This window comes from Trichosurus vulpecula, chromosome X, assembly GCF_011100635.1.
Source record: "Trichosurus vulpecula isolate mTriVul1 chromosome X, mTriVul1.pri, whole genome shotgun sequence".
Lineage (NCBI taxonomy): Eukaryota > Metazoa > Chordata > Mammalia > Diprotodontia > Phalangeridae > Trichosurus > Trichosurus vulpecula.
Window position 1 is genome coordinate 18,222,796 of NC_050582.1, and position 26,437 is coordinate 18,249,232.

General features: G+C 41.7%; 1 protein-coding gene across 1 annotated transcript in view; it reads right to left on the bottom strand.

Moving 5' to 3' along the window:
* KLHL4 (kelch like family member 4) overlaps window positions 1–26,437 on the bottom strand; it is a 276,789-nt gene that overhangs the window by 17,641 nt on the left and 232,711 nt on the right. The window contains exons 4-7 of the mRNA XM_036740231.1: window positions 25,849–26,045; window positions 21,265–21,477; window positions 13,705–13,891; window positions 1,307–1,531 (exon numbers count right to left, since the gene is read on the bottom strand). Of these exons, the coding sequence (XP_036596126.1) occupies window positions 1,307–1,531; window positions 13,705–13,891; window positions 21,265–21,477; window positions 25,849–26,045 (822 nt within the window). The remainder of the gene's footprint in view (window positions 1–1,306; window positions 1,532–13,704; window positions 13,892–21,264; window positions 21,478–25,848; window positions 26,046–26,437) is intronic.

Consider the following 26,437-nt stretch of genomic DNA (forward strand, 5'->3'; position numbering starts at 1 on the left):
TCCCAGGCCTAAGGATGTGGGTCCACTTCCCAGCAATCCAGAAAAAAGTTTCCCTTCCCAGAAACTCTGGGGAGGCTGAGACAGTTATCACAATGACTATGGCTTTTGTCCCATCCAGCCTTTTACTGGAGTGGACTCAAAGCCACCCCATTTATCCCCACCTTCCTGTGTGGGGGAGGAGGGGGGAAGATAACTCAGGGTTCCTTCCAACTGCACAATTTGCCTAAATATGTACTGGTCTCATTTTGCATTCTAGCAGCTTTGCTGAAATGCAGATTGGTCCATATGGGGAAGGGAACAAGGTAACATTCGCCTAGAGATAACTTCCTTACCCCACCTACCTTTTTTCCCATGATAGACTTCTGAAATTCATTGATTTTCGTTGTGTCAAGTCTATCAGTATGTCCCTCCTCAAAGTTTCCATTGGGAAATGGAATAAATAATCATGATGTTAGCATACAAGGCCAACAACTATGTTCTAGGCAAATTGTGGAATGTTACATCTTGTTTTTGCTGTATATGGTACTTGGTTGGGTGGGGGAGAGATATTATTTGATCTCCCTCCACTAAAATCCTATTACAATACCTTATAATGGTATGGAGGTAATCTTGGGTTTTTGAGAAGCAGTGTGACAGTGACACATACTGGCTGTGTGACTGTGGTTAAATCAAGTCAAGTCAACAAGCATTCATTAAGCACCTACTATGTGCTAAGTCACTTTATCTCTAAAACTCTAGGCAACTCTGTGTAACCCTCTAGGTTACCTAGTAGGTGCAGTTTACTACATCAGCAGAGGCAGTTGTCTCACCAAGAATTCTGTCTATCAGTGAAATCCCAGATCTGGCAAAAAAAATAGCCAAACTTTTCTTGAGGGAGAAATTAGCTGACTCCTCCATTAAAGTCCTATTCTAGTAGCTGATCTATGCCAAAGGAGCATAAGCTCTATAAGGTCCTAAGCAAGTTGGAAAGGCTTCTAGCACAGGCCTAGTGACAGACCACGTGTGTCCACTGTCTAGGGACCAGACTTGTTAAATTCAGAGATGTTCAGCACCAGGTCAGCCACCAAGTGTTGAATTACTTTAGGTCAGGCAACTCACAAGGGTATAGAGGGGTTGTGATCTGCAGTGGAGAAGGGAATGCCCACACCTCAGAAATTCCAGATTCTTAAACTTGTGGTTTGTTATTTGATTCATGACCTGCCCAAATTCTTGTAATGACTAGCAGCATCATGGTCAGGCTCTACTGTATGCTTATTCCCATTTTCTGGATAAAATAGATAGACTGCACTTAGTGTATTTAACTTACCCAAACCGTGTCTATGAGTTGACATGGGAGGCATAATGCACCAGATTTTGGTCACTGGATTAAAACATTCCACAGTGTTCGAAGTTTTTAGACCATCTCTTCCACCCACAATATAGAGCTTGTTGTCAATGACCGCAACTCCAAACTGCAACCGTCGACCATTCATGGTACCAACTTGTATCCAACTGTTTGTACGAAGGTCATATTTTTCAATTGTGGTGGTGCCTGTTCAAAGAAGAGCCTCATAACTATCACTTATGTTTTAAGAATGTAATTTGTACATTTTCCCCTACGATGACTACATAGCATACAATTTCTCATACTGTAATAGAAATCTGAGAAACCAAAGTGAATTACTCCAACCTACAAGAGGGTGCTGGGGAAGCTCCAGTCCAAGCAGAACTAGAAATGACAAGTCCGGCACAATATACCCAATGTCCGGTCAGCAGCACAGCCACAAGTGTTCCTAGCATCCTGGCGTATGTGCCTACTTGGTAGAGCTTCACGGACACTAATAGAATGCCACTGACCAGCTGGCAAAAATCATAGAGGCTGAACTTCTAGGGAGAGTTGGAAGGAAATTTTCCCTTATTTCTGACTCTTGGTCAGTGCTTCCTCCCCTGTTCCAGCACGCTCTTGGCAGCTCAGGAATTCTTTAGAGTGCTGCTTTAAATATTGGTTGCTTCAAGTCTGTCAATATGTCCCAGTAACAGCAACATTGTGTGACAACCAACTATGGACAACTTAGCTCTTCTCAGCAATACAATGGTCCAAGGCAATTCCAAAAAACTCATGATGGAAAATGCTATCCACATCCAGAGAAAGAACTGATAGACCCTGAATGTCAATTACTTTATTTTTTCCCCCTTTGGTCTGTTTCTTCTTTCACAATGATGACTAATACGGAAATATGTTTTATATGATTGCACATATATAACCTATATCAAATTATTTACCATTTTAGGAAGAGGAAAGGAGAGGGAGGGAGAAAAATTTGGAATTCTACATTTTATAAAAACAAATGTTAAACATGACTAATGTGGAAATGTTTAACATGATTGTACATGTGTAACCTGTATCAGATTGCTTGCAGTTTTGGAGGGGGGGGAGAGGGAAAGGAGGGAGGGAGAAAAATTTGGGATTTAAAATCTTACAAAAATGAATGTTGAAACTAACTTTACATGTAATTGAAAAAATAAAATATCAAGTACAAAAACTGAATGTTAAAAATTGTCTTTATATACAATTGGAAAAAATAAAATACTATTTAAAAATAGGTCACGCCAAACCAAAAATACATGTCCTACCTCAAAGTTTCCATTGGGAAATGGAACCAGTAATGATGATGTTAGGATGCCAGACTAACAACTATGTTCCAGACAAACTATGGAATCTTATGTTATCTGCATTTTATGGTGGAAAGGCCCCCAAACTTGAAGCGTTAAGGAGTGAGTTGGAGCCCTGCTCTATTGTTTATTAACTGTGTAATTGCATCTCTCTAGATTTTGTAACATGAAGGTAATAATCCCTGTATTTCTGGCCTTCTGAGCTTGTTCTGAGTAACGTGGAAATATGAGCTAGGAGTAATACAGCGGCTACATACTTCAGTCATCTCCCATAGAACTTGTGTTCTCCTCTTTGCCGAGGGACTCTCTTCTTGGTATGTGAATCTGGGTGTCTTGTCAGGGCAGAAGCAAGAGTCTGGGAATGGCTACTTATTTGGGCCATGGTTGTACGGTCCCAGTAGTGTTCTCAGGAGGACTGGGTTTGCTCCCAGACATCCCGATGGACAACACTGGGAGGGCAGGTCAGATGGTCAATTGGGGGGACCCGAATCATACAACCAACAAGCACAGGCTGCCTGTGATGAGCGCAGGGCTATAGGTTAGTACCTAACTACTCAAGTCAACAAACATTTATCAGGCATCTGCTGTGGACCAGGCATTGCGCTAGGCCCTAGGAAAACAAAGGTAAAAAGGAAATTGTCCCTCAAGGGGCTTACAGTCTCCTGGGGGAATAGAGAGAAGTAAATAAGAAATATGTAGAAAGGCATTGTGGAGGGCCAGTACAAACCAGGAAGTGGAGGTGGAGGAAAGTGAGCACTCCAGCGATGAGAGACAGCCTGTGCAAAGACAGAAGCAAGAGGCACAGCACCACATTCAGGGGACAGCAAGTGGGCCAGTTAGGCTGAAACCTAGAGTGCATAAGGGGGAGAACTGGGGAATTCATCTAAGAAGATGGACTGGAGAAGCCAAATTAGAAAGGACATTAAAACCCAAACAGAGGAGTTAGTATTTTATTCTAGAAGCAGTAGGAGGGCCACAGGGCAGTTCTTGCTGCTGAGGCTTACAAGAAAGTTCATTAGCACCTACTGATCCTCTGGGAAATGCGTATTCAGTCCAAATTTTAAGCCCTAATTAAGGGTTTTTGCCCATACTGAGTCACTGAAAGCCCACTAAGCTAAATCAGTGCCTTGCACACAGTAGGCATCTAATAAGGTTTGTTCAATCGAATTACAAATACACTGTACAACCAGAACCTATGGCTAAATATATACCCTTCCATTAACATTTTAATGACCTCTGTCTATTTAGTGCAGGGATTTATGGGCTGCTTTATGTTTTAAAGACAAATAATTAGTGAGCCAGGACTAAAATCTGAGATCAAAGGGACCTCCAGTGTTGGTCCTCCCCCTGGCCCATGACTATATTGCAAGGGTTCTAATTAGGAGGGTAGAGTTCTGAGGCATTTAGTCCTTTATATACTAATAGAGGGCTCCTTTCTTCTCATTTACTGAGCTACAGCCATTGAGTGCCATAGAAAATTGTACCGCTCCCTGCCAGGCATTCAAGTCGGCCCTGATCTTTTGTCAGTAAAAGCTAATTTAGACTCTTGTGCCGTGAGATGTGGAATGAGCTACCTTGGGAAGGAGTGGGCTCTGTGACCCTCTGGGAGGTCTTCAGGAGACCTCAGAGGCGATAAGGTACAACAGAGACTTTTTTCATTTCATTTTTAATTAGCAAACATTTCTTTTCTCTCTCTTCCATTTTCCCCAATTTTTGACTTATATTTATTTTTTTTCCATGGACAAAATCTGCTTTTTCTTCCCCTCCCTCCCCATTAAAAGTAGAGAACTCTTGTAACAAATATGCATAATGGAACAAAACAAATTCCTGAATCGGTCACTTCTCATTATGCATCCTGCGCCCATCACCTCTTGTCAGGAAGTGGGAAGCATGTTTCATCATTGGTCTTCTGGAATTCTGGTTGGATGTGTTGATTTGGGTTTGGATGTCTTTTAAAAAGGTGTTTTCTCCTTACAGCAGTATCCAGCTCAAACTTGAACGAGATTATCTCTACTACAGAATATCAAACAAAGGGGCTTCCCTGCCTTGGCTCTGATACCTACAGTGAAGGGGAAAGCACTCCCTCCCTCCCAAAGCAGAGCATTCCAGGTGGCATTGCTAAGGTTTTCCTGACATAAAGTGGAAACTGTCCTCTAAATGACGCCCACCCACTCCTAGTTCTGCGCTTCCAGTGCCCATATGATAATCTCCCAAGCACTTGAAGATGGCCAATGGTGTGCAGGTAAATGCTTTGGGAAAAGAGTGTGTGCACGCTGCACCTCTTAGTTAATCTTCATTATTAGCACGATTGCCAATTGGCAAGGGACCTGCTCCAGCACATTCCTGAAGCCAGCCATCACTTCCCCCCGAGTCTAGATTGTCCACGAATTCAAGTCAAGTTCATTGGCCTATAGTTTGCAGGTTTTGGTCTCTTCTCTTTTCGGAAAATTAGGACATCTGCTCTTCTCCATTCCTGTGCTCTATGATCTTTCACAGAACAATGATAGAAACTCCACAAGCAGGCTCCTCCGGACTAAGAAGAAAAAAGTGCTTTGTGTTGCTATTAGCTTTCCTCCACAGCCTCAAGGAAAGTATGCTGTGCTACTGATGCTATGCTTCTAGCCTCAGGCCGTGGTTCCATATTCTTTCTATTACCTGCCCTTGCTTCCCTCTTTTCTACATGTCTTTTAAAAAAATCTGAGTTAGTCCTTTTTTGCAGAGTTGGGGAATACTGCATATACTGGCAGACTTGGTGATATTTTGGTTACATAATAATTTATATAGCACGTTGAGGTTTGCAAAGCACTTTGTACATATTATCCCATTTGACCCCCACAAATGCTCTGTCAGATGGAGGTGTTCTGTTATCCTCATTTCATAGATGAGAAACTGAGGCCGAGAGAGGTTAGTTAAGTGACTTGTTCTGGGGCAGACGGCTAAGTGTCTGAGGCCGAGTTTTAACTCTGGTCCTCTTTACTAAGTCCAATGTTCTATTCTGCCAGCTCATTGCATGGGACTGTGTCTTTTCTTGTTTATTCTCTGTTACAAGGGGGAGGATTGGGGGAGGGAGAAAGAGATATTGGGAAATGTAGGTGATGTAAAAACAAGCTATCAATACATTTTTAAAAAGTTAAATATCTAAGTTGGTTGATAAACTTCATCAGTCTATTTAGGCAATTTCCCCTCTTCTGCCTCAACAGAACTGGTTCTCCCTGTATATTTAGAATCTCATTCTTAGGAGCTTCCCATCCCACTTCCCCTAAAAAGTATAAAGTTGTGTTTGGGCTTGCCATCCCACTTCCCCTATAAAGTATAAACTTGTGTGCAGGCTTGCCATCCCACTTACCCTAGAAAGTATAACGTTGCATTCGGGCTTCCCATCCCACTTTCCCTATAAAGTATAAAGTTGTGTTCAGGGCAGCCTACCGATTCTTTCTCTGAGCTCTCTGAAATTTGTTTCCCTAAAACTTAGGGGGCCCGTGAGAGCAGGCACAGGTTGTCTTTCCTCCTCTATCATATTTTTTTAAAAATATTTATTCTTAACATTTATTCATTTTTAGTTCCAAATTCTCTTCTTCCCTCCATCCCTTCCCCCACCCATTGAGAAGGCTAGCAATATGATAGCCATCCCACATGTGAAGTCATGCAAAACATTTTTCCATATTAACCATGTTGCAAAACAAAACAAAACAAGAAACCCAAGGAGATAAAGAAAGGAAAAAAATGCTTCAATCTGCATGCAGAGTTCTGCACTTCTCTCTCTCTGGGGGTGGCCTGCATTTTTCATCATGGGTCCTTTGAAACTCTTCCCTCTCCCAAATTCTAAAATGGAGTAGTCATGTCCTCCTGAGATTCCCAACATTTGCAGCCCAGCCACCAAGTCATCCTGAACAGTGAGACTAAGATTCATACCAAAAGTTCTCTTTTTGGCTTTTCTATCTTTTAAAGGATTAATTTGTTGTTAAGGCAAGTCAAGAAGAGATTAGCTTCTCTGCTTTTAGCGGAGAGCTCCAGGAGAGAAGTCTGACTAATTAAGGCCCCCATCACAACGGTATTGATGAGTCAATCAATAAGTACTTAACTCTTCCATAAGCATGTCCTACATTTCCTGGGCAGTGCTGACTTAGGAGTGGAGTGGTGATTTAAAGAAAGAGGGGAGCAATCCCTGGCCTCAAGGAGCTTTCGAGGGAGGCAGCATGTGGGGGGGGGGAGAGACACAGAGACAGACAGACAGACACACGCTATAGATGCGCCAATGTAAAATAGGACAAAGGGCTGGGGGGTGTGGGGAACTAGGAAAGGCCTCTTACAGAAGGTGCCATTTCAGCTGATTCTTGAAGGAAGCCAGGGCTTCTAAGAGACAGAGGTGAGAAAAGAGGTTGATCCAGACATGGAGGACCGCCAATATAAGGGCACAAAGAAAGGCATGTATGAGGAATGGTTAACAGTCCAGGATGGCTGCACTCCAGGGTTCATGAAAAAGAGGAATATCTTAGAATACCTAAATGATAAGAAGGTGTTAGCTTATGAACACTTAAAAATGCAAAACAGAGGAGTTTATATTTGATCCTAGGGGTAATAGGGAACCACTGGAGTTAAGTGAGTAATTTATCCAGATTCGTACTTTAAGAAAATCTCTTCGGCAGCTGTGTGCAGAATGCTTTGGAGAGGGGAGAATCTTGAGGCAAGGAACACAATTAGAAGGCTAGTGCAAGAGTCTAGGAGTGGGGTGCTATTCGAACCTGAAATAAGTTGGTGGTTGGCTGTGTGACTGGAGAGAAGGGGACATACTGAAGAGATGTTATGGAGAGAGAAACAACAAGCTTTGGCAACTGACTGAATGTAGGGGGTGGGTGAGAGTGAGAATTTTAGGCTAACATCAAGGTTGCCAACTTGGCAGACTGGAAGGATGAGGGAACCCTTGAGTCAAAGGGAATTTCAGAAGAGTGACAGGTTGAGACCTGTTGAGCTTGAGATGCCTATAAGACACCCCTGGTGTGAGATGTCTAACTGGTGGCATAGGCCTGGAACTAAAAAGAGAGACTAAGTCTGGGTATAGAGATCTGGGAATCATCTCCATAGAGATGATCATTGAACACATGGGAGCCTCCATGACCCCTTATCCATGTCCATTCCCTCTCTCCACTTTGTCCAGGTGCTCTATCAGAAGCTCAGCTCATAATGTCGCTTCTATTTCTACCTGCATTAATCTTAACCCAAATTGTCCTTTCCTTGCTCAAGAGCATCCTCCTCCCTCCCCTCTGAGGGCTCAGACATTTCCTTACATGAGTATTTCTTCTTACTATCATCATGTTACCTACTCACCCTCTTTATCTATTGTTTCAAGGAATCCATTTTAATCAGTTGATTTTTAAAAAACATCGTCTATTTTCTCATTTGGAGTTTCCCTGACCTCCCTTGCTATTTGCTCATCTCTCCTTTTCCCAGTCTGCTTCTTCTGCCTAATTATTTTGATGAGTGAAATTTCCCAGAATGTCAACTTAATTCATCATGAAGGGTGGGGGGAGAATGATAATTATTAAGAATATGAGGATCTTACTGTTATACTGAAAATAGCATAAAAGAACATTACCTAGGAAAAGTCTAGTTGCTAGTTCTTCGACAGCTTTAAAAATCCCCCCACCGCAGTAATCATAGTCAATGTAGAGGAAAAAATGTGTCTTACACTTCTCACTTGTGACATTTGGGACTAGTAGACAGCTCCATAACTAGGATGGGTAAGTGGCACTTTGCCCCAGGGTGCCCAATTTAGAGGGTGCTGGTAGCACTTGCGGCCCTTCAGAAACAACATCGCTTAGCATCTAATTAGCAAGAATAATTAGTTAAAGCAAGAAGCCTCATGTCAGTATCCTAGAGCTTCTGTTTTCCTGCATGGAGAGGGTGATGTCCATTCTCCCTCCCCCCCCTTCAATGAGGTCCTACCTGGTGACACTTTCTCTGGGAATGCTTTGTGCGGCTTGCCTCAGAAACAGACAGTCCTGATGATGACTTTGCAGTTGAGGGAATGTAACCCTGATTCTGAATGTCTGTGTATACTTCTGCCCATTAACATGCCTGTCAACACCTCTGCTTGTGGCTTGAGCCTATCTGTGTTAGAGCAGGCTCCTGAAATCTGGCTCCTTCCCTAACCTGTTGTGATGGAGGCTATTCAGGAAAACACACTTCTAATTAGAAATGCTTGGGATCTCTCTTGTTTTGGGGATGTATTTCAGAATTGCCATCAGGAGAACAGCCACAAACCCTTGCAAAAAAATTGCTCCCCCATTCACCTTTAAACCTCTCCTCAGCCCTGATTTTCTGGCTGACTTGTTTTAAAAAAAACAACAACCCTGTTTTCCCCAGGATACTTGCAGCTTAGAATACATCTGCTTTAGCAGTTTCCTTGATCTGTTTTTAAAAGAAATCTAAACACTTTCATATTACCCCATATCCTGCCCCTTCCCTGGTTACCCCTTATCTTTTCTTCATTCTGAAAATATGCACCAGTTACCTACTATGGGCCAAGCACTGAAGGCTTGCCCTATTTTCACAATTTTTCATGTGGACACTGTAACAATACAAAGCCTGTGAAATGTTTTAAAAAAGCTAAGTGAAAAGACACACTAATAGGAAATCCAGATGTTCATTAAATAGTCTTGTAAAACTGATTTGGAAAAGAGCAGAAATCAGGAATATGATTCTTTTTGTAGCAAATGTTTTATAAAAATACATGTCCAGTTGTCAGTAGTTGACAAGGCCATGCTCTGAAAGCTGGTCCCATTCTGCTCTAATCAGGCCATGCTTTCCCCTCCCCTGGCCCCTCCTCCACAGTTTCGCATTCATTTACTTGAAGTAATAGTAGTTACAAGAGAGCTGGAAGGGCACTTAGAAGATTATCTCAGTCACATATATGCCCATTTTATAAATGAAGAAACTGAGCCCCCCCCCCCACCAAAGGAAGGTCAGTTAACTAGTTCAAAGGCTAGAACTAGAACCCAGATCTGTTGACTCTCAATCCAGAGCTCTTGCACTCTACTTTGTTCACTTTTGAAGGGATTGTGGTCTTGGGCTTCACTGATAGCCAAGGCACACTTCCAGCAAAGTGGGTGGCCCTCCTGTGGTAAATTTATGGGAAACACGGAGGAGAGTTTCACAGATATGGGTGAGTGTGATCTGCATTGCCCTTTTCAAGTAATGATGCTAACAGCTCTCTTTCAAGTGTCAAGTAAAAATGGTACTAGCTCTTATGCATCGAATCTTTGAAAGCACTTTACATACAATCTCCCATTTGAGGTACTCATGAGCTCAGTGAGCTGGGTGGTCTTATCATCTCCAGTTTCATAAATGGGCAACCCAAGGCTCAGACAGGTTAGGTGACTTACCCACAGTCACACAGCTACTGTCAGAGGCAGGAGTGGAAGCCGGTCTTCTTGATCCCCTGTCTAGCTCCTTCAACTACCCCCAGGCATTCTCTTCTTTCTCCTTTGAAACTCAAGATATCAGCACTAGTATTTTATATTGACTGTTTGTTGTTCAGTCATTTTTCAGTTGTGTCTGCCCCTCCGTGACCCCATTTGGGATTTTCTTGGCAAAGATACAGAAGTAGCTTGCCATTTTCTTCTCCAACTTATTTTACAGATGAGGAAACTGGGGCAAACAGGGTTAAGTTACATCTCCAGGGTCACATAGCTAGGAAGTGCCTGAGGTTGAATTTGAAATCAGGAAGATGAATCTTCCTGACTCCAGGCCTGGTGCTCTAACCACTGCACCATCTAGCTGCCCCTTTTTTATTGAATACTCAACCTGATAAAGAAGGAAATGGCAAACCACTCCAGAATCTTTGTCAAGAAAACTCCAAATGGGGTCACTAAGAGTTGGACACAACTGGAAATGACTCAACCTAAACACTGCACAAAGAACTGCCTGAAACGCTATTCATATTTCCCCTCTATGGGAAAATGGAATCAGACTGCGAGTTGCTGAGTGACCCCTTAATAGGCATCCCCTTCACCTCTTCTCTGAAGACCAAGCGCTTCATGGAGTGCATTTGGGAAGAATTCTATTTCCAAGCTTTGTGGTCAACTGGCATGTTTCTTAGGAAGCGGCCCAATTTCTAGTGACATCGATAACAGAGGGAAGAGAGGATTTCTGACACACACACAGGAAGGGCCACTTGATGCAGAAAGCGGTGAAGTGGGTGCATCTGGGTGGGTATCACAGTGAATGTGTCATTAACTCCCCAACTGGCTACCAAAAAAGGAGATAATCCAGTCAAGTTTTCCTCACTAGTATAATAACACTAGCTCACAGTCAGTCAGTCCATAAACATTCATTAAACACCTACTATGTGCTGGGCACTGTACTAAGTAATGGAGATGCAAGAAAGGTGACAGCACCTGCTGTCAAGGAGCTCACAGCCTAATGGGGGGAGACAATATGCAGCTATGTACGAACAAGGTAGAAACAGGACAATGTTTGAGGAGCACTTTAAGTTTGGAAAAGGCCTTTTACTTTCATGATTTCATTTGAGCCTCACATTGACCTTGTGAACACAGGTACTATTATCCCATTTTACATAGCAGCAAACCAAGGCTTTGAAAGGTGTACTGCCATGCCCGGGATGTCTGAGGAGGGATTTGAATTCAGCTCTGAGACCAGGGCTCTGGCCACTATACTCTGCCATTTCTCCAGCTTAGGAACATCTGAAACCTCGGGAAACTTCCTCGTGTGCAAAACAAGGTGGCTTTCAAAGTGCCTTTCTCCTTCTAAGGTTCTCTGACCTTACTGGAAGCAGAGGTGTCCAGGATATAAGGGGTGGCTGCCCAGGCAGTGGCAAAAGAGGCCCGGGGGTGCCAGGACTCAGCCTCATGTGGTGCTTCCTTCAGTCCTCCCATGCAGGTCCCCTCCCTCAAGGCAGAGCGGCTCATTGACAAATAGGCTTTTCCTGCCTCGAAGGTTAACTTTGCCCCTCTGTGACTTCCACCCATTGTTCCCAGTCCTGCCCTCAAGTCTAACCCACCTCCCACATGACAATCGCTCAAATACTTAACAAGGGCTTCCTGTTCTCCCTCCCCTCACCCCCCACACTCTTCAGTCCAGCCTCAGAGGCCAGAGTCAGAGCAAATCCTCTTTTCAAACATCTGAAAACAGTAATCGGGCCCCACCCCCTCCCTACCCAGCTTTCTCTTCTCTGGGCTAACCATCCCCAGTCCCTTCATCCAATCCTCACAGGACAGACTCAAGATCCTTCATCATTTTTATTACCTTCCTCTGGATGTTTTCCAGCTTATCCTTCTTAAAATGGGGTACCCCAATAGGGTCAGACCAGGACAGAGTACAACAGAACTACCATTTCCTTATTCCTCTCAATACAGCTCAACCTTACTTATAAAAGCATTCTGGAATGGTATATCATACTACTGACTCATATTGAGCTTATGGTCCACTAGAACCCTCAGATCTTTTTCAGACGAATTGCTGCCTCCCTCAGGAATATCGCCTACTTCATAGGGTTGTTGTGAAAACTAAATGAGATCACATCTGTAAAGCACTTTGCAAATCTTAAAGCACTATATAAATGCTAACTTTTGTTATTAAATAGGGCCAGGTACCAGATCTGTGATTTCCTTGTTTTAGAGACCTCTCAGGTACAGAAACCCCCTGTACCTATGCAGGTTACCACCTTCTCTGCAACTTCTACAATCTTTAAGAGTTACCTAGAGCCCTGAGAATGCTCTAGAGAACTGCTTCCAGTCGAAGAACCAGAGTGTGTCATAGGTCAGACATGAGTCCAGGTCTTCCTCGCCTCCAGGCCTGCCCTGTGTCTACTATGCCATAAGGCCCCTTGTTACTATCATTGTTATTATCTTGTACTCAGAAAGCTGAGTTTTTGAAATAAGTCTAAGACTTTAATGTCTTCTTTCAGAATTTAGGTTTCTTAGAGTTTGCCTGTTCAAATCTTTTGGGTTCAGACACTAGCTGCGTGACCCTGGGCAACTCACTTAACCTCAGCTTCAATTTCCTCAACTGTAGCCTTCCTAAAGCCTTTTGTGGGCTTCCATCCACTGGATGGCAAATCTTGAGTGATTGCTAGAACCTTTTGGTTACATTTTGGAACCCCAGGCACAGCAGAAAGAGGCCCCTGCCAGATTTGGAGCCTGAGGGCCTAAGTTCAAATCCCAGCTCTGTTACTACCTGTATATATTGATCAAGCTACCTAACCTCTCTGGGCTTCAGTTTTCCCTCTGTAAAATGAGGGATTTGGAGTTGATCAGGGATTCTTCCATTTTATGTCCTGGGCCTTTTTGGCAGTCTGTAAACCCATTCTCAGAATCAGGTTTTTAAATGCATAAAATGAAATACTTTACATTAGAAAGGAAATCAGTGCCAATGAAATACAGTTCTCCAAATATTTTTTTTAAAACCAAATTCCTGGCCCTAGAAAAAGAACCCTGGGACTAGATGATCTCTAAGATCTCTTCAAGTTCTAGAACAACAATGGAACATGAACACCAAAGGCAAGTCTTTGCATTTTTGAAAGGGTGCTTCAGGCATATTTGTATTAAAGTGGGGTTTTGGGGGAGAAAAATGTACATAATAGCCTCAATTTTACAAAGGAGAACAAAAGAACTGTGATCACTACAATCATGAGGAAAGAAGCTGCCTGAGGACAGTGACTGTTTCCCTTGCCACAGGTCAGGTCCTTAATATGGTGTATTATATGGTGAACCAACCATTCCAGTGACCAATCCTGTCTTCTGATGCCTGACAATGAAGATGCCTCCCACCCCTCCCCATGGAGTACAGGGAGGGAAAGAGCCATATATTATCAGGCAGGGCCTATGGGTTGGTTTGTTTTACTTAGATTACAAGGGAGGGTTCAGGGGGAGCAAGGGAAGAAATGAAGGTGATGTAAAAAAGGGCAAAAATAAAACATTTTAAAAAGAGAAACAAAAGTGCCCTTTTATTCCCTTCCCTTCCTCCAACAAGTTTTGTTCCTCAGACCTAAATCACGGTTTTGAGAGAGTCATTTTTTCCATCTGCTCCAGTTACCTTTGGTGGCATCCATGCCTCCCACTGCATACAGGGCCCCCACTGTAGATTTTCTTGGCTTGGTCCGAGGACTTTGCATCATGGACCTTCTTTCTGGCAAGAGATGATACTTCATAGCTTCCATTAGGAGCTTCTGACACTCCAGGTCATGCACGAACATGGTACTATTCTCCAGATCGGCCAGTAACTGAAAAACATTAACGTATGATATGAGACCTTCTCTAAAATCCTCCTCAGATGCCCCCTTGGGCATCTCACCAAATTTACCAATGGAGCACAAGCCCTGGCAGGGCCAATCAAGGTGAAAAGACTTAAGGATATGGATCTGGATGTGGGCTGTCATCCAAAGACCTGCCTAGACTTTGATTACAAGCAACTCACAAAGACTGTCTACTATGGAAGTGTGGAGGGGCACAATCTTTGTCCACGGAGGAAGTCTCCATACACAGGAAATGACAGATATATTGAAGTATCAAAGTCTAACACATGAATTAAAATAGAGGAGGAGAAGAGCACTAGACTTAGAACCATAAGCAGGAAGAGATGTGAGCTCTAGTTCTACTGCTTTTGAGGGGTACTTCATTTTTATTTATTTTACTGCACTAAGTCCTTGCACTGTAGTGATTTAGAAACACAAATGGTGCCCACTTTAAATATTGTGCACTTAACCTCTTTGTAACTTTGAGGAAATCTATTCCCTACTATGGGCTTCTACTCTTCAAAATAAGCCCCAGTCCCTCTTCATGATCTAGCCCTTCATTACCAGTTGTGCTAGAGACATCTCAAATTCAACATGTCCCAAACTGAACTTATATCTTTCCTTCCAAAGCCTCCACTACTCCAAACTTAATGATTCCTATTGAAGGTATGGCCATCCTGCCAGTATCTCAGGTTTGTGACCTTGGCCTTCTCCTCAACTCATCATGCTCCGTCATCCCACAAGTCCCATGGGTCTTAACATCTCTCACGGCTGACTTTCTTTCCACTTGCCCTCATCATCTCTCACCTACATTACTGCTATAAGCTCCTAAGTGGTCACCCTGCCTTAAGCGTCTCCCCACTCCAGTCCATCCTCTACTCAGCTGCCATTTTGGCAGCTTATCCTTAAATGAGAATCTGACTTTGTGATTCCTCTAGTGGCTCCCCTTTGTTTCTAGGATAAATAGAAACTCCTTTGTTTATCTTTTAAAGCCATAAATAACCTGGCTCCAATGCATCTTTCTAATCTTATACATCACTCACCCTCCTGCACTCTGTGATCCAGCCAAAGTAACCATCTCTGTCCTCTCAGTCTTCCGCTTTTGTGTCTTTCCGCTGGCCAGCCCTGTGCCTGGAACGCACCCCCTCTTTGCCTCTGCCTCATGGAGTCTTCCTCTTCTTTAAGACCTGTCTGAAGCACCATCTCCCATGTGCAGCCTTTGCTGATCCCCTTGGCTGCTAGTGCTCGCCCTCTCAAAGGGCTTTGTGTTTAACTGCTTTCTCCATATGTACTGGATCCACTTTACATTTATACTCTATATGTTATTATATATACTTGGTGTCTCCCCACTAGAATGTAATCTCGTTATAAGACAGGATTGTTTTATTTGTTGGACTTGTCATCTCTGCATCCAGCACAGTGCTTGGCACTAAGAGGCCCTGAGGAAATGCTTGCTGATTGACTCTCTGATTGAATTAAGAGGTTTACCAAAGATGTTTTGTCCTCTTGTGCCTGAGGGGCTTTGCACTGCAAAGGTCCTGGGCTTGGTCCTCAGGCTGGTTTAGATTTTGGGCTGCAGGAGGGCAGTCATAGTCTGTCTTAACCCCATATGCACTGTCCCTGGATAGACCCTTACAAGCCAACAGGCATATCTCTAGGGAATCAAACCAGGAACCAATTAAATTAAGGGAGAACATGGAGCTCTTAGCAACACAAAACACTATATTAACAGTCGTTTGTTTTTCATTTTCGCTATAGTGTTTGTGGGAGAAAAAAGAAATACTTATTTTTTAACTTCTTAAAGGAGGTTGCTAGTCTACCAAGTCCTAGGTGTGATATCACATGTGAACAGGGATGGATGACTCAGGTTTACCATGTATAGAGATATATGTATGCATATACACATGTCTACATATAATGTACACATATACATAACGTGTGGGGGGGTAGACACAGAGCCCTTATTCCTCTAGTATTGACCATTTACATGCTGAAGAGGAAAATTTCTCATAGTTTATCAACAACCATGTACTTGTAAAACAGAAATGCACTCAAGTATCTGCTATAACACTGAGGAATTCATGAGTCAAATCAAGAAGCATTTATTGAGCTCCTACCATATGCCAAGCACTGGAATAAAAAAAGATCAAAAAAAAAAAACCATGGTCTTTCCTCTCAAGGATCTTAAAGTCTAATGGTTGAGACAACATGCAAATAACAGTGTGCAAACAAAATACAGATGGGATAAACTGAGGGTAACCTCAGAGGGAAGGCACGAGCATTAAGGGGGACTGGGAAGAGGTACTGGAGAAGGTGGGACTTTAGCTGAGGCTTGAAGGAGGCCAGAGAATCCAGGAGGCAGAGATGAGAATGGAGAGCATTCTTGGTGTGGGAGACAGTCACGGACAACACCTGGAGTTGGGAGATGGACTGTCTATTGCAAGGAACAGCAAGGAAGAGACTAGTGGATTACAGAGAGAGAGAGAGAGAGAGAGAGAGAAAGAGAGAGAGAGAAAGAGAGAGAGAGAGTGGTGAGTGGAGGAGGAGGGGGAGGCAGAGTAAGGTGTAGGAAAGGGCCAAGTGAGAAAGGGCTTTAAAAGCCAAACAGAGGATTTTATATTAGATTGGAGGTGAAAGGGAGCCCCTGGAGTTTTACAGCATAATGGGTAGGGGTAACAGGCTTGCATTTTAGGAAGATCAACTTGAGAGTGAGAGAGAGCATTCTTAAATCCTCTCTAAAGGAGAGGGCTTGTTTGGTTGGTTTTGGGCAAGTGAGGCCCAAAGAACCTCCTAACAGAATCACTTCATCAGAAGGCCCAGAGATTTGTGGCCATGACAATCAGCTCTCAATCCCAACCTAGCTCCTAAACTGGTCTGAGCAGGATTATCATTCTAGGTGACAGTGGATAGGATGCTGGACTTGAACTTGGGAAGACCTGGGTTCAAATCCTACTTCATGCACTTTATTATCCGTGTGATTTTAGGCAAGTTACTTAGCTTCTCTGTGCCTCTGTTTCCTCCACTATATATGGAGACAATACTAACACCTGCTACACAGGTTGTTGTGGGGATCAGATGAGCTAACATATGGGAAGTGCTCTGCAGACATTAAAGCATGATAGAAAGGACTACTCTCCAGGGCTCTAGCTTCTCTGGCCTCACTGCTAAGGCTTCTCCTCAATTCCTTACCTAGATGGTAGGCAGCAGCAGGAAACAGAAATGGAATTCTAGGCAGTCTGTTTTGCTGCCCTAAGAAACTGTTGAGGCAGGAAACTGAAATGTGATGTGCTAAATGAAATTTGAGGATTATCTGTGAATTTCTTTCCTCCATGGTACCTTTCTTTATCAGTACTGCATCTAAGTAACAGCTGGATGTAGTTTTTGAGGCACTTAATTCACAGGATCATAGAATTTCCAAGTTAGAAGCAACTTCAGTGTCCAGACAGTATCTACATAAGGTTCCCCTCTACAAGATGCCTGCCATGTGGTGACCTTATTTAACTTTTCAATAGCCCTGATTCTAGGACTTTTGCCTCACATCAATTCTAATGCTTTGCAACTTGCATCCATTGTCCCTAGTTCTGCCCTTTAAAACTAGACAGAACAATTCTAATGCCCCTTCCAGGTAAAAGCCCCTCAAATCCCTGGAAGATGAGTCACCTGAAGTCTCTTTTCCAGGATAAACATCCCCAGTTCCTTACACTTATGCCCACATGGCATCTCAAGGCCCTTTATCATCCCATGACCCTCCTCTAGACTCTTTTCAGCTTATTAATATCCTTCCTAAAATGTCATGCCTAGAACTGAACACAGAACTCTTGATATGAGCCAAGTAGGATGGAATATTGAGCAATGATATTGCTTTGCTATCACCCCAGGCCTGGACACTTCTGTACTTTGACCTCTCTGTGATGTCATTGACGTAGGTCCTCTCTCCAGTGTGGCAGAGCACAACCCATTCGTGTGACCTATGATCAGGTCCTTACATAAATCTTCCATAAGCTGTTGATCTACCATATCAGGAGCTTTTTCTCTAGATCTCTTGACATTGGGTAGGCGCTAATGAGACACGTAGGCTTTTCATCAGTTAAACCTCACTCTTTTTCTGCTCGTGTAGCTCTCTGATGTCATCCTTTACGCTGCTTTTCCTGTGTGATTCCTCAAGGATAATGTGTTGCTGCCTACTCACACCCACCATGAATCGCTTCACTGCCCTTCACATGACTCATAACTTTAATTTTTCAGAAACTGTGCTATTTCATGACTCACTGCCATACAACTTCACTTAAAGAATAATAATATTAAAAAGTTGGGCCTTTCTTTCAGCTAGAAGTTTAGGGACATTAAAAACATTGCATGATTCCCTAGAGACAACCCAGCTACTCTTCTCCTTCTATTCAATTCTGGAGCCACTTCACTGTTCATCCACACTGTCTGTCAAAGATATAGTTATACGGATAAACTAGCTTTGTAGGGTATCCATTCAACCATGTACCATAATAATCTAGACTGTAGGCTTTCTTCATCCATTTAGTTTTTTTTTTTTAATGTGGATGGTTAAGTTGAGTGATTTTGAATCTAACATGAGCCTGTAGAAGACCTCATCATCTACAGAAAGTCCTCCTTCATTTTGTTCTGAACTGGATATCCTCCATGAGAGTGGCAAACGCCTTTGGCAAGCATCTAGTTTTGTTTTATGTCTCATTTTATATTAGTAATCAGAGGGTTGGGAAAGAGGTTATCTCTATTCTTTAATCTTTAAAAGAATCTGAGATGATTTTGCCATGTGCACTACATGAACCAAACTGGAGGAAGGCCTCTAAGGCAGCATTTTATTTTACCAAATCACATGCTTTCACAGTCAACAAGCAATGTGCACAGTGGGATCTTATATTCTCTACAACTTTCAGTCAATTGTAATTGACTGAATTTATTTTCAGGTTGTCTTGGGCTGGAAATTTGTTTCACTCTGTTATTTTGTGGGTTCTGCTGCTCTAGAATTTGTTTAGTCATTTTTACAGGTATTTGGAGGGGTTTGGGGAGAGCTCAAGGAAGTCCCTGCTTTTAACTCTGCCATCTTGGCTCCACCCCAGAATTTATTTTCTACAAATTATATTCTCTACAATCATATTCCCTATAAACTTTCAGTCAATGCGACTGTAAAGACTGTTGTAGAATATAATTTGTCAAAGCTTTCTTCCTCCTTCCTTACATCTTCACCAACAAATGCCCTTTCTCTGTGTGCGCAGCAGACTATTCTCATAAAGATTTTATAGAGATGGGAAAGCAGGCCTATGGGGCAGGACTTACTGATACTATCGCAGTTTCCCTTTATGTGTTTGTGTTTGGTTTTTTCTCAACTTTGTGTTATCTTCAGTTAGTCAATAAGTTTTTATTAAGTACCCACCATGTACCAGGCCCTGTCCTAAGCACTGGCAATATAAAAAAGGCCAAAGATAGGCCCTGCTCTCTTGGAGCTTATAATCTAATAGGGGAGACCACACAAACATATATGTCTAAACAAACTATATATAAGACAAATTGGAGACAGCCAACAGAGAAAAAGCACAAGCATTATGGGGGAATCAAGAAAGGCTTCCTGTCAAAGACAGGATTTTAGCTCAGACCTGAAGGAAGCCAAGAAGCAAAGATGAGGAGGGAGAGGATTCCAGGCATAGGGGACAGCCAGCGAAAATGCCCAGAGTTGGGGGATTTGAGTGTCTAGTGTGAGGAACAGCAAAGAAGTTGGTGTCTTTGAATCATAGAGCATATGTAACATGTAAGAGGACTGAAGAGTAGGAATGGAACAATTTACGGAAGGCTTTAAAAGCCAAAGAGAGGATTTTTTATTTGACCCTGGAAGCAACTGGGAGCTACTGAAGTTGTTTGAACTGGAGATGAGGGGGGGGGGGAGGTGACATGGTCCAACTTGCACTTTAAGAAGATCAATTTGATGACTGAGTGGAAGCTGACCTGGAGTGGGGACAGACGTGAAGCAGGGAGACAGGGAGACAAACTAGCACAGTTGATAATTGATAGTCTTGGTAACTGATTCTTTAAATCCCCCACTATTTTGTCAGTTCTTGCACAGACCTCTTTTGTGTACATTTTGTCTAATCTAACTGTGCTTCTCTTTATTTAGTATCATTTCTACTTCCGGAGGGTTCTGTTATATAACTGTGATGTTAGAATCCAAACATGGAGATTCCATTGTCATTAAGGGAAAAAAAGAGTTCATTATAGAAATCTTGACATATTGTTTATATTTTTCATCTGTCTGTTGAACTTCCATTTTTATCCTTAAATGCTCTTGTGATTATCTGGCTTAAATGGACCTCTTGTCAAACTTGTTTTTTTCTCCATTGCTAGTAGCTATTTTATGAGGTTGTATTGCGTATCCATCTACTCTTACATATTGCCCTTAGAAGTGTCAAATTTGCCACCTGTTGGATTCCCTAGTCCATCACTAACCAGATTAAAATGTAATTGGGAAATGTTTAACAAAATAAATAAAAACAAAATGCAACACAGATAATGTTAATTTGTGGTTTTCTAAGTCAACAGCTGGTAGAAATCCATTTCTATTTGAGCTTGACACCACTGTATTCTTCTATTGTCCCCTCCATAACATCTTACAAATGCATTTATTTTGTATTTTAAACCAGATTGCTCTTGGCTCCATATCTCTTTGCTTGGCAATAAGATCAAATGTTTGCCAGCTGAGGCAGTTTCTAGGTTAGTCGTGGCAAGTGATTTATACCAAGTAAATATGCTTAAGTAAAAGTGAGAGTCTGTGTTAATTGCTGTCATTTTATCCATTTCCCATTTAATTTCTCTTCAACTGTTTTAAAAAATAGGTCAGGTTAGAGGTATTTCAATTATGTACCATATCTTTTAATTTCTATTCTTTCAACTAATTTGGTATTAATTTTAATTTTTATTCATTCAAGCTGGTAATCTATACATAGATAGTTGATTCATAAATGTTTCCTACTTCAGTAGGCAGTTCTTTTCTGCCTATTAAAATAAATCATTATGTCTTACTTACTATGTAAATTTTAACGCACCCTAAGATTTCATCAGCTTTTCTGGCTGCCACAGTGTAATTGATTCATATAGACCTTACAATCTACTAAAACTCAAATTTGTTTTTCAGATGATCTATCTTATACTTGTAAAGTTGACTTTTTGAACCCAAATGTAAGCCTACATTTATCCCTCTTAAATTTCATCTTACCAAATCCCTATCTACATATTAATTCCCAGAAATCCTATGAAAAAAGTTTAGATGAATTAATTAGGATTTGGATTATTCCCAGTTTTGGAATTATTATTGTAGTTATTTGTGTAGATTTCCTTACCTGTGGTGGAAGTAATGGCAATCTAATTAAAGACAGGAGCATTCCCAGGTATTGCTGTCTGTTCTGAAAATCATGCTTCACCCATATCATTAAAGCATGGAGTATAGCTTCTTCATCTGGCACATTAATGTCATCACTAGACAGGAGTTTCGCAATTTCATTAGCTGGAAGTAGGAGAAATTCCTGGTTCTTTGTCACCTCTACAAAGTGTTCCTAAAAAAGGAAGTTATTTTAGTGAGACTAAACACATTTTAACTCCACATCAAAATAGTACATCTCAAAACATTTCCTAGGATTAAGCCCCTGAGGTCGATATTACTCAATCCAATTTTAGAAGTAGGGAAATGAAGGGAAAAGATGAAAATGATGAAAACTGATACTGAGATATGCAGATTTTCCAGATCGCAGAGGCGCCCTGCCCATCACCCCCACCAAGTGGAAGAGACAGCTATATTTGATCCTAGAAGCAACAGGGAGCCACCGGAGTTTACTGAGTTGGGGTGGGGGGCGGTGACATGGTCAGACCTGCACTTTAGGAAAACCCCTTTGGTAGCTGAATGGAGAATGGAATGGAGGGAGGAGAGACTTGAGGCCGGGAGACCCACCAGCAAAATACTGTAACAGTCCAGGTATGAGGTTGAATATTTCTGTGACCAGAAACAAAACTATTACTTGGGAGCCATGTTCTATGAATGAGCTTCTGGGTACATAGGGAGGCCAGTCCTTGAATGACACACTTTGTCTCAGTCCCTAGGTCTATCCTCCATGCCTTTCCAGTTTGGTAGAACCTATTAGAGTTTGTGATCTATTGGTATAGATTTCAAAAGTTCAGGGTCATGATGAAGATTTGCATGAAGGCCCTATAGCTTATGTTCTATAGTACTAGGCACACAACCCTCAGCTTGCATATAAAGAATATGTAATACAGAATTGGGGGATAGGGAAGGAGTCCTACATATGTTCCTCTATTACTCAGTCATTAAATAGTCAAGACTTGGGTCCTATAGATTCAAGAAATGTGAGCCCTAGGAATGCGGATGTATGACTCAGCACAGTGGAACATGAGAGGATAGGGTGTTACCACTATTAGGCCTATACTCTCTGTATCTCACACTACAGTCTTTGGACTAGTAAAAAGATGTTCTCTGTACATTTTCCATATAGAAGACCTTGCAAAAAGGGATAAGTTTCTTTCCTTGGTGCGTTACTCATTTCCTTATTGCATTACTCATTAAGTAAAATGAGGTAATAAGGAATAGAGATGCTAAAGCACTTTAAAACATTAAAATCTCTATATAAGTAGAATTATTAATTTTATTTTAATTTTAAAGTTGTATTGATAACTCCTGCTTGTACATAAGTTTTTTTGAGTTATACTCTCCACCTCTCTCCTCAGCAATTACCCTACTACTCACTGAGCCTTCCCCAGTAACCCCTTGTAACAAAGAAAAACACTTCCACCAAACCAACCAACACAATCACCATGTCTGACAGCATATGCAACATTCTGTGCCCATAGTCCTCCTCTTCTCCAAGAAAATGATGGAGGTACATTTCTGGAAGGTATTATTATTATTATTAAAGTAGTTTGTAATAGTAACTGTATTCCAGAAGCTTGAGCAGTGCAAGGGGAACTAGGTTTGACTAAGTCACTAACTGAATAAATGAAATTTGGATGTTTGTATATTAGCCTAAATAAAAAGAATTTATTTGGGTCAGACTGCCCACGCACAGTACCTCAAAGGAGAAATTGCAGAGAATCTTTCAATTACTTTTAAAGACTATGATACAAACTGCCTCCACCCTGGTGTACAATTTTGCTTGTCATTTTGAGAGAAACCCCTTGCTTGCTCCACCTTAAATATTTTCTTTCCCAGTGTTGTGGTTTCTACTCAAGTTTGTCTATCTAGCATATCGATTTCATGAAACTCATTCAATGATTAGAGTACCCTTTGTGAAATTCTCTGTCAATAACACTAGAATTGTAATTTAATACATAAAGGAGTTTTGAATTCTTTTTCAACACCAAACAATACATCACAAACATTTCATTATGGAATGTCTTTTGGTTATTTCGACAATGTGTACGATATGGACAAAAATAACTGGGGTGGGGTGGGATTAAAGAGGACACCAGCATTGCATTTTAATGCACATCCTGCTTTAACACTGTTTCAGTCACATAATAGGAAAAGGAAGACAAATCCATTTGTAGCTACAGAAATAAACTCAAGCTGTTTATCAGAAAATGTTTTGTCTGCTAGAGTCAGATACCAGGCAGGAAACCGTTAATACTCAAGCTTTAAGAACTGAAGTAATCTCTCAGGAAGTTCTCATGTTTGCTTTTTGTGGTGGGGTTCATCGTTGAACTATCTAACTGCTCTTTCTTTAGATTATAAGGAATCAGCATTTAGGGCAGAGAGATAAAAATAGCCTCTTTAAATGACACATTTTCAAATTTGAGCCTGTCACAAGGCAATTCTACTTGCAGTGTCATTGTCTCCTGAAGCGCCTTGGATGATTCATATCTACAACAGTCTCCATGAACAAGCCGGTCTCTTTAACCCACTGCAGAGAATTTCCGTCTCGTGCAGAATTGTCATTGTTAAGTATAGTCCACAGCCCTAGAGAAACACTCCCGTTTGCTTAAATGAATGAAAACCGAGATGGTGGCTGAAATGCTTTAAAGCTCTAACACCTCTCTCCACATTGGTGGAATTGCTTTGCTTTTCGTATCTAAAATCTTTGTGGTCCCCTTTCATGTGTATCCCTTCACCTTTAGCTCTGGTAGTATCTCTTACATTGTTTTAATCTGAAGGAAAAGAAAGAATAAATCCTACTGGAGTTATTTTTTTTTATCCTGACGTATTTATCTCTTGATTTGGCTTCAGAGCAAGACCTCCTTTGTCCATGTCATTCCTAGCAAGGGACAAGAGTGAGTTATTTCTCTTCATTGATTTAGGCAAAGATTGGTATTTGTGGTAATGTCGCATTTAATTTCCCTAATTTAGGTTCTCTCTCTGCCCCCACCATATACTCTGTACGTTGTCTTACTTTCTATAATTTGACTGCAGGGAGAAATTTTATGGACAATGAAAATCCTTGGGAACCATTTTATACAAATATGTGATTGACCATTACTATTCCTACTGGGGTTAATAGGACTTTGGGCTTACTGTAACTTAAAGGACTGACTGTTACCCAGATACTTATTTTATTTTATATTATTATAGAAAACACAGCAAATATACTTTCAGAAATCCAAGTTGGGTAATTCTGAACCCATCTCAGCTGGTATCAATCCAGTCATAATATTACAGCTCCTGACTTTAAAAAAAGAATGCAAGAAAGAAAGGAAGATAACCGTGTCACTTTGAGGAGCTATCTCCAAATTGAAAATTGGAAATGTTACAAAACACTGTGCAAATCGGAGCCTACAGAAAGAACTTCTTCATATATATATACATAGTTCCAATCCCAGTTCTGTCACTGTGTGACCTCGGGCCAGTCACTTAGTCTCTCTGTGCCTCAGTTTCATCCTCTGCAAAATGAAGGGTACTGGATAAGATGACCTAGAATGTCCCTTTCAGCTCTAGGTTTATGATGCTAGAAAAAATGTGTACTTTTGCCAAGAGAGTCACTAAATAGTGCATACGTTTGGACTCAGTGTTACCATGACTAGCCTACGTGCCAAAGTGATCAAAGAAAGAAGAAACGGACCCATACACCCAGAAGTATTTCTAACAGTTTTTTTCAGAGTTATAAAAAACTGGGCTGAACAAATTAGGCCATTTGGGTGTCATGGACTGCCACTGTACTGTAAAAAATGACAAATGGGATGGTTTCAGAGAAACCTGGGAAACATGAACTGACTCAGTATGAACAGAGCAGAACCACAACTTATATAACAACAACACTGTAAAGACAAACAGTTTTGAAAGACTTAAGAACTCTGATAAAACTCAATGACCAACCACAATTCCAGAGGACCAATGAAGTGGTATCCTACCCACCTCCTGAAGGAGAAGTAATGGATTCAGGGTACACAACTGAAATGGACGTTTTTGGATTTGGCCAATGTAGGGATTTGCTTTGCTTGAACAAACATCCATAGATTCTTGTAATAATATTTGCTATAAGAGCTTTGGGTTTTTTTCCCAATGGGGTGGGGGAGAAGGAAGAGATAAAAAACAGGTTTTTCTTTTTTTGTTTGTTAGATTTTTGGAGGGGAGAAGGGAAGGCAATCGGGATTAAGTGACTTGCCCAAGGTCACACAGCTAGTTAGTGTGTCAAGTATCTGAGGCTGGATTTGAGCTCAGGTCTTCCTGACTCCAGGGCTGGTGCTCTGCTCACTGTGCCACCTAGCTGCCTCAAGGATTTTCTTTGTTGAAAACAGTTTTTAAAAAGAAACACGTCTTTACGAGGTTCAGTTTGAGGCTATTCTGAGACTTTTGTTTTTGCAAGCTGTAGGTACAAAATGTGGGTGTCGGTAGTTGGCACGACTAAAAAACCCACAAACCAGGGAGCGAGTTGTACAGCCGGCTAAAACCTGGCAACAGAAATAAAGAGGACTGCTGTGCTTACCATCGTGTACTCATGTGCCACCTTCAGGAGACACACACATCCCTGTGCGTCGCCGAACGAGCGGATCCCTAAGCAGTTGGAAGGATGGAGTTGCTTTATGAGGAAGTTGCAGCAAACTTCAATGACTTGAGAAAGTTGGAGGAGACAGGCCGCAGACAGCAGATTTTCTATGGTGTCTTCCTTCAATTCTAAGATACCTAAGATACATATACATATACATACATACACACACACACACACACACACACACACACATATAAATACAAACACACACACACAGTGAGGATTGGTTAGAAGGGATATTTAGCCTAGAGTAGAAAATCCCCAGGGCCAGGCTAGCTGTCTTTATTGATGGGAAGCAGAATTATTGGACTTGGCCAAGAGAAATAGGGGTAAGTTTCAAAACAGCAGATTTAGGTTTAAGGTAAGACAAAACTTCCGAACAGAGGGGGTGGCACAGCAGAAATAATGCTGGATTTTGAATCAGAGGGCCTGGATTCAAAACTTGCCTTTGTCATTTACTACCTGTGTGACCCTGGCCAAGTGACTATACCTCTCTGCCTCGCTTTCCACATCACTGAAATGAGAG